Source organism: Phaseolus vulgaris, chromosome 9, assembly GCF_051622355.1.
Source record: "Phaseolus vulgaris cultivar YP4 chromosome 9, ASM5162235v1, whole genome shotgun sequence".
NCBI lineage: Eukaryota > Viridiplantae > Streptophyta > Magnoliopsida > Fabales > Fabaceae > Phaseolus > Phaseolus vulgaris.
Genome location: NC_143506.1, coordinates 38693569 through 38703319, shown reverse-complemented (window position 1 = coordinate 38703319; position 9751 = coordinate 38693569). Strand labels below are relative to the sequence as shown.

Below are 9751 nucleotides of genomic sequence, written 5' to 3'. Positions count from 1 at the left end.
GAAGACAAATGATATAAGAATGAATATCTCTTTTTTATTGTTATTGAAATCAAAACAAATTGTCTGAATATATACAAGTAGTACACTCATTCTAGGTTTAACTAAAGAGGAAAAGAATCATAACACACAAACAACTGATAATTAGAAAACCCAATTATTCTCCTCTATAAAGAGAAACAACTGATAATTAGAAAAGACACTCAATTAATATTAGGATCCTACTATAACTCGGCTGGTATTCGTATCCTTTAATACCCGCCACAAGCTGGGGAGCAAATATTGATGAGATATTGATGAGACCTAGCTTGGAACAAATATTATTAAAAGATTGAAGACTTAAAGCTTTTATATAAATATCAATCAGTTGCTCTTTTGTGGAAATGGGAAACAAATGGATTAGACTCTTCTTTAATTTTTCCCGGACCACGTGACAATCTATTTCTATATGTTTTGTACGCTCGTGAAACACTGGATTTGCTACAATGTATCTTGCTGAGTTTGTCACAGTATAAAAGGGATGGTTGCTCAAAAGGAACTTTGAAATCTTGGAGAAGATAAGTTTTGAATTTCACATGTAACCGTGGTCATTGCCATGTATTCAGCTTCAAAATAACTCTTTGATATTGTTCCTTGCTTCTTTAATTTCCAAGATATGAGATAATTTCCAAGATACACACTAAAACAGTCACTGATTGTCTTGAATCACTGCAAGTGCCCCAATCACTATCACAAAAGGCTTTGAGATGAACAGAGGTAGTGGAAGAGAAAAATAGACCAAGACTTGGAGCCCCTTTGATATATCTGAGAATTCTAATCGCTGGATTATAGTGAGCAATTGTAGGCTTAGCAAAAAACAGAGAAGGTTGTTGCATAGAAAATGTTATGTCAAGTCGGGTATTAATGAGATACATAAGCCTTCCAATCAATCTTCTGTAGGCTTGAATATCTGGGAAAGGAACACTTCCAGTAGAAGAGAATTTCTCATGATTATCAATAGGAGTGGGTGCAGGTTTGCAGACTAAAAGACCTGCATCCGTTAATAATTCCAATGCATATTTCCTTTGATTTACCATTATTCTTGTCTTACTTCTTGCTACTTCTAAACCAAGAAAATATCTTAAATTCCCAAGATCTTTAATCTTGAATGTTTGATTCAAGGCTTGTTTCACATATTTTTATACAGTCATTTAAAGATTCATCTTGATATATAAAAACATTTTATAAATATTTTAATTATTTGATGTTAATAAAAATAATACAAAATTTAGTTAACAAATTTATCGGTCCAAGAGTAAAGAAATAAGATAGCAGATATTTTGATATCATTTAGTTCTTAAAGTTTGTTTCACATATGAGAAAAAAAATAGATAAATTTTTATAAGAGTATATATCTAATGATTCATCTTGATATATAAAAACATTTTATAGGATTTGTTTGGATAAATATCTACATAAATATTTGTTAGAGAAAAACATCAAGGAAAAGAAAAATAAAATAAAATTTTCCTTAAACTAAAATCAAATTATGCATAAATTCAAAATAAGAATTTTAAAAAATTATATGAAATTACTTCTACATAGCTTAAAGTTAATTTTAGTTTATACATAAATTAATTTTAATTTAAGAAAAATATTTACTTATTGATTCATATACACTACAAGAAAATCATTAAATAAAAACTAATTTTAGAGACTAAAATAATTAATTATTATTTGATTAGATTAGAGATCATTTTATAAATTAAAAAGACTACTAGTATCTAAAGTAGTTTATATTATTAATTAAAATTTATAAAATAATTTTTAAATTGGTATCTAACTATTAACTACTTACTACTTTATATTCTAAATTAGTTTATATTAGTCTTTTAGAAACCAATCTAAAATCTAAAATATTAGTCACTAAAACTTAGGTTACTAATTTAGATACAAATTTAGAAATGATTTTATAATTTTTTATTAATAATAAAAACAATTTTAGATATGAATAATTTTTGAGTCTCTAAATTAGTATTTATTTTATTTAATATAGTGACTAATTATTTTTATTCTCTAAATTTGGTTAATATTTAATGATTTTTTTTTAATGACATATACAATCCATATATACTTTTGAAATTTTTTCTTCAGAAGATTATGAATTGATGAGATTTAAGAGTATGAATTCATGAGATTTAAGAAGAGAAATTGCTCTGTGTTTGTATCTAGTTTACTTAATTTAAAAAACATTGCATGTGCTATAAATTATACAACAAAAGACACAGTTGACTCTTATTATTATTATCAGTTTGTCAAAGTTCTTTGCTCCTTTACATAAAAAGTCAGCTGATACACATGAGAATAGGTTGAGAACATGGTCATCACGACTGATATGTTGATGAACATGCTGCCACGCCACACATTCTTTACATTCTAAGTCTAATCTTTATAAATAGAGAACTACCCTTTGGTTTTTCACAAGTCCTTGTTGAGTTTCTGACACAGAAATCCCTCTTGGAAGAAAAACATGGCCTATTTTCAAGTAGATCAAACCAAAATAGAAGGTGATGATTTCCTTTTAAGAGAGATTGAGAAACTCAAAAACTCAATCATGAAGAGCCTCCAAGATGAGAAGCAGATCATGGTGGATCCACTTTCATTACTAGATGCTCCTAATAAACAACATGTGCTTCCAACTATAATCACAACTTCATCATCCATCATTTTGCACCCTCCACCACTACAACCTCCAAAGCCTAGATTCTTGAGCATGAGTCTCCCAAATTCAGCCAACTCTTCACCTCGCTTTGCTTCCAAGAAGAAACCAAAAAGCCCTGAATCACAATGTCATGCTGCTAACTTGACTCACAAGCTTCAGCAGTTGCCTGAAGAGGTGCATTTAAAGAAGACCAATTCATGCAGTGAAGCAACAGCATATGCTGATGAATTTGATCGCTGGTTGAGTAAACTAAGTGCATTGGAGAATGACAAGTGGTACGATGAGAACTTGTTCAAAGCTGAAGTTGTCAAAGAAAGTCCAAAGAGTGTTAAGGTTAAGCACATGAAAACCACACATGATGGATTTAAATGCAGTGCTCTTTGCCTTTATCTACCAGGCTTTGGTGGTGGTAAAGAAAAGGCAGTTAAGACAAAGAGGGAAGAATCAGAAAAGGGTGGTAAAGTAATGTCTAGAACAGTTTCCTTGGAAAATTTTGAGTGTGGCTCTTGGTCTTCTGCAGCAATATCCAATGAGACTGAAGGAGACTACACCAACTCCTACTTTGATCTGCCAATAGACCTCATCAAATGCGGTTCCAGTGAAGTGTACTCTGCTGTTGCTTCATCTTTTGTTTTGGAAAGAGACCAAAAAGGGATTCTGAAGAATGGTTCCTCTAGAGGTAGTGTTAGAAAATCAGATGCATCACCTCGCCATGTTCGGTTTTCTACATCATCTTCTGCATCACAGCCTGTCTCTCCAGTATCCTGCATCTCTCCTCGTTTGAGAAAAGCTAGAGAAGATTTTAATGCCTTCTTAGCAGCAGCTCAAAGTGCATGATTTATCCTAGGCAAATATGTAATATGAAATAAAAATATATACTCAGAGAGCTTCATTTGTAGCTGCCTCTGTTGCCTTTCTATTCACCTGTTTATGTGGCCAATGTCTACAATATGCAAGTGCTAGCCAACATGTTAGCTAGTTATTTTTAAGGAAAAAATGGAGGGTATTTTTGTTTGTGATATAAATGATCATCTTTACTATTCATCATTCATAATCTATTAAACTAAACTCAAGTATGTTATCTAACTATATATGATGTTAGGAATGTGAAATTGAGAATATGTATGACAAATTTATTTTCTACAGAAAAAGGATTTAAATTTCCATAAAAGTAAAAGAAAATTGCATATGTCCTTCCAAATCAATCTCGTAGACATATAAGTAAAATCATACCAGCACTAATGGACCAGATTCCATCAGAATTTTGCAATTAAACGTATTTGTATGAGAGTAGTATTAGAATGGGTCACCTCGCGCGAAGTCAGTATGTTACACCACTTTTCAAAAAAGAAATCTCCTAGACATCAACTCTATACTTGAATTCCACTCAAAATATATAAAGAAAAGACTAGAAGAAGACATGTTACAACATTCAAGACATGTCACAAGGCAAAGGCGAAAATTCGACCATCTACAGCTTTGAGAGTTGGCTTAAGTCTCCCTACAGTACATGTACACCTAGCTAAATAATATTAGTAGAACAAATAGAATATCAGAATCAAAGTTTCTCCAAGCATAGTATGTTGGGAGGTATCAACTAAAATCCTACCAACTTCTGCAAAAATTCTGACAAATTCAACAAAAAATAAACATGTTAATTAGCAACAGCAAGACTTATAAATAGAAGAGTTTTTTTTCAATCTAACGAACAACGTATATACTGCATGCAGTGTTGTTAGATGATTCAAAAAGCTTATTTTTGTAAGTGTTAGAGTATTTGATAGACTATAGTAGAAATTGATCATTATTTGTAAATAATTTGCTAACAGTGGCTTTTCTCAGTCAAACACTATAAGACAGGGCTCAGTTGAAACCTGTTTATGAAGAGTCACTAGCAATTGTGATGGCAGTACAAAATTGGAGACACTATCTAATGGGCAGACCCACTTTATTATTCATATGGATAAGAAAAGTCTCAGATTTCTAAATGATGAAACGGGTTACGGTAGAGAATAAATAAAATAAAATAAAATAAGACACCTCAGGATATTTTAACCTTTATACCGACACTTCAGAGATGTCTCAACCCTTATACAGAAAGTGACAAGGTCAACCACCAAACCAATCCTCAATTGAAAGGCATGGTAGACCACGTCAACAGAAATCACCATCTACGCTATCGGAGTTCTTATAACCAATCTTTAGTAAACATCCCCTAATACAACCAAAAACACACAAACACATTTACAAAACAAAATCCCTCAACCACAAACAAACTCTACAAAAACCACTCCAAATTGAAAACCAGGTTGTGAAAATGGAGCTGCAAATACTCTATCCAGGAAAATGACATATGCAGGCATCTCCACTGTTACCGTCTGAATTTCATAATTTAGCACTTTGAAGTTGTAAATTGGGTATATCTAAACTTACAGCCTTACAGATTGAAATTCTTAGCAAAGAAAAGGAATGAGAAGTTGAGTCCAAAATTTTATGGTCCTTATCAGATTGTCAAGAACGTGGGGCAGGTTTCTTATCAACTACAATTACCTAATGAAAACAGAATCACAATCCACCCTTTCTTTTCTTTTATGCATGAAGAGACAATTTTTTTATGTTTCTATATTATATTTGCTTCTGTATTTCATGTAATATTGGATTTTCATAAATTTTCTTTTGAAGATTTGAATAGTTCAGATACATGCATACGGTAGTATCCAAAAGTGTCCTGTCGAATACACATATAGATCATGAGTTAAAGTGTAAACTTATCTTTTTGAACAATGATACTATTAGCATATAGCTACAATGATTGATTCTTATATCATATGGCTACTGACATAATGAATTGCATGATGTCTGTCCATTTTGTTATAAGATGTATATCACGAGTAAAAGGTGTCTCTATTAAGGTTTTTATGTTTTTGCAAGTAGGTTAGAGGGAAAGAGTTTCTAGTAAATATTTTGTATACGAGTTGAGATATATCTGACATACCTTTTATTTATTCATTCTTTTTTGCTGATAAAAAAAAAATTAGCCTACAAGCATTAGTAATTTTTTCTTTTTTTGGCATACATTATGTTGATTACATCTAGTGCCTTTGAACACTGACACTTCAGTTACTAGTAGATTATAGGACATCTATGCGCAAAATCTACTGTGCAAAATCTACTGATAATTAGTGGTGATCAATAATTCAAATACAAGTGTGTTTGTGATCATATAAACTTTTTTGTTTTGAGGAAATGGAAAAAGGAGTTATAATCATTAAAGATAAAATCAAGATGTAAGTATAAACTCACCAGACTCGGCTATGTAGTAGGAGATTTTTATAACATGTATAAAGTCCTATATTCTAACTTTGGAATCACCATTGTAAATGAAACAATAAAGTATATATTTAAACAACTTCTAGGTTCGTTAATTTGTAGTCAATGGTATGAACTCCTTAATTTTTTCTCAGCATATTAGATGGTTTGATAACGAGTGATCTGATAAGATCAACAAACACTTGTTAGGTCAAAATAGTTTTAATACCATATTAAGGAATGAACTTTAAGGTTAACTCAACTTTATAAAACCAGCTTATAATGTGATATTTGCATCTACTAATCTACTAATATACTATGAAATCTCTTTATCTCAGGTAGACTGAGATTTACAGGACAATGTTCCTATGAAAATGTAATTAGAGCAGTTTGTTGTTCTATCTTGCTAGCAAAATAGTGATGCCATAGTCATTCCTCGTCTTTTGTCCAAGATTCTGTGATTCGTCTGCTTCTGAGTATGAATTAGCACGTTACACGATTTATTTGATTTACTTAGCCACTTATTTAAGAATGTCGTGCATGCATCATCATATATTCCACAATCACTATATCAGAAAAAAGTCAAACAACCTTCACAATCAATACAAATACAAATATAAAATTCAGAAAATAGTAATGTTGCCGGCTTCATCATTCATCTCTCTCAGGTCTCAATCATCCAATCCAAGCACAAAGCCGGCCAGGAATCTACACTGTGAATGTCTAAAAAGTCAACTGATTCTTGGAGTCAAAAGCACATGATGCCATGGAGGAAAACAACACCAACACCACTCTAAGCCTCTTTTTCTATCAATAAACCAGTTCTCTTGATATAAATACACAACTTTATAGGATCCTTCAAGTTTCTAACACAACACCACTTGAAACCAGTTTGAAGGCAAGCTGAAGCAGAGAAATTTCTTTCCCTTGTGGCAATGATGGAAAAGTCCAACATGAGGTTGCACAAAGACATGCATAGTGAGAAGAATGAGAATCTTCAATGGATGAACATGTCACATAGCCAACATGCAATGGAACTGGAGTATGAAAAAGGGCATCAAGGAAGCTTCTCCAAAAGTGAAGCAATAACCAAAGACAGTGGGAAGAGAATGAAGAATGAAGGATCCAAATGCAGTGCTCTTTGCATGTGTCTTCCAGGCTTTGGCTTTGGTAAAGCAAAAAAAGCAAGAAACAACAAAAGGGATCATTCAGTGAATCATGTAATGTCTAGCACATTTTCTTTGGAACACTTTGAACTTAATTCGGGGGTTGCACATGGCAAAGGGATAATAATACAGGAAAATAGTCATGAAGATGAATCCTTCAGTTCCTACTTTGACTTGCCTTCTATAATTCTTAAATGCAGTGGTGATGATGCTTAATTTCCTATTGCAGAACCCTTATCTTTAGCAGGAATTGGAGGGATCAATTGTTTCTGCAGGCACTGTGGATAGTTTTTCTGTTTTTGTTAATTTGGTGAGAAAATATTGAAAACACAGTCTCTGCACATGTATGTGATTGTTTAAAACATTGTTTTAATAAAAGATAAAGTGGCTCATTTCATATAGAAAGTGAGAGAAAAAAATTCTGTTAAACAGGTTCAAATAACCTGATTTGAACCTTAATTTTTTTTTTAATAAAAGTCATTATTTTAATTTTTCTTCTTCTTATTTTTAGTTTATTGTAAAACATTTTAAGATAAATAGAAATTCCAGTTAAATAATTTTCTTAAAAAATATTGATAAAAAGGGTAAATTTTGAATAAACTTCTTGATCAATACTTATAACAAAACTAATAAGTAAAATAAACCATATTAGTTTTATATTAAAATCACTTTATAGATGTTCTTTGAAAGCTATCTCATCCAACTTTTCTAAAATTTAGACCCACAAGCTAATTTTGAAAAAAAAAAGATACAACTTAGTTTATGTTTAATTTTCATTTTTATAGGTATTTGTCGAAAAGTTTATCTAAATTAACCTTTCTACCACTTAAATTAATCATTAAATGCACGCCTTTTTATTGCTAAATAACATTAATGGCGATCTATGCTTTAAAATTTATGCGAACTTAAATTAAAATAATAATAATTGAAATATTAAAATCAAATTTAGCTGTATAAAAACTTTCATGTTAAATATCATTATGCAACTTGACATTTTAGTTAGACTGACACCTCAAACAACAATCATTTGTCATCACATGAAAAAAAATATTATTAAAAAAATAAAAAAAATATGGGAAGACTAGACCAAAACCTATATGTTAACAAGAAAGATACATAAATAGACTATACTTATTCATAAATAATTCTAAGAACATACTTGATGAAAACCTATTATACCAATGAAATGATTCTCTATGAATAAATCTTAAATTAGTTAACTTATTAGCACATGCATTTTCTTTACGAAAAATATGAGTAACTCTAAACATTACTCTATCAGTAAACGCAACACAAACCAAGACAGAAACACATTCAAACCAGATATTAGTAAGTCCCATCTTTTGAGCTTCCTCCATAGTATGTATAACTCCATAAAACTCAACAACAATAGCAATATGAACTTCAAGAAATAACAATTAATTATTTTTGTCTCTAAAATTAGTTTTTATTTAATGATTTTCTTGTAGTGATTGGATCAAGGTGTTTGATCTTAAGTGTTTAAATGTAACTTAATTATAAGTTTATTATTGGATAGGAATTAATAAAATTACTAATAAATAAGGAAAAATTACAAACTTATTACTTTTAAGATTTTAAGTTGAAAATGATATTTTGATTTTTGCATATAAATTTATTTATAATTCATTCAAATTAAATCCTCCAACCTACTAATAGTGTATTAACACTAAACAATATCATGCTTAAAATATTTCCAAACCAGGAAAGAGGTCCTTAGAAATTCAAATATAAGTTAAAAGTTTTATATTAAATAAAAATAACATAATTAATCACATATAAAGAAAAATATTCATAATATTATTTTTAAAGTTTTAAAGTGTAAATTCAGTTTTCATTTTTGAAAATATATATCAGAAAGCTAAAAATTTGATTTTATTTTTGTTGAATGATAGTGATTTTGTGTAGTTTTTCAGGGAAGGATCTAGTTTAACAGGTGCAATGAGTCAAACATAGACGTGGACCTAGCCCCAAAAAGATAGTATAAAAAAGGGCTTTTTCTCCCTGCACCCCAACAAATGGCTTCCTGCACCCCATCATTTTCAGAAAAAACCATTTTACCTTTCTTAAAAATGATTTCCAGATTACTCTTTTCAAAAAATTTCTGAACATACTTTCCATAACAAATTTTATGATTTCTGGATTCATCATTCTGGAAATTAAAAAAATGTGTTTCGGAATGGTTTTTTGCCTTTCAGATTTCTTATTCCAGAAATACACACTTTGCTTATGAAACCCCCATTCCACAAACACCTTTTGTTATGAAATTCTTTCAGAATCATCTAAAATTATCAAGGATAATTCTGGTATTTCAAAAAAATATGGATAGGCAGGAAGAAAAATGTAGGGGTACAGGAAAAAAATACCCGTGGAGGTCTAAGAGGAAAAAAGTTATTGTTAAATAGTAAGGGCCTTCACAGAAATCCACAAATATACTTCTTGAGTCCAAACCCACGCATGCATTGTAGGGCGACAAATTCTCCCTATATCTCTATATCTTCTCTCTACACCTCCATATATTTTAATTCCAATCCTACCCTTATAAATATATGTTACGATT

General features: G+C 30.6%; 1 protein-coding gene across 1 annotated transcript; it reads left to right on the top strand.

The window, feature by feature from the left end:
- Positions 1 to 2481: 2481 nt before the first annotated feature.
- LOC137821473 (uncharacterized) lies at positions 2482 to 3744 on the top strand. The gene has a single exon (XM_068626080.2). It carries the CDS (start codon positions 2507 to 2509, stop codon positions 3533 to 3535), a length of 1029 nt encoding a protein of 342 aa, XP_068482181.1. The 5' UTR covers positions 2482 to 2506; the 3' UTR covers positions 3536 to 3744.
- Positions 3745 to 9751: the final 6007 nt, after the last annotated feature.

Coding starts and splice junctions, on each gene's coding strand:
- LOC137821473 (XM_068626080.2), top strand. CDS start 2,507: ATGGCCTATTTTCAAGTAGATCAAACCAAAATAGAAGGTGATGATTTC.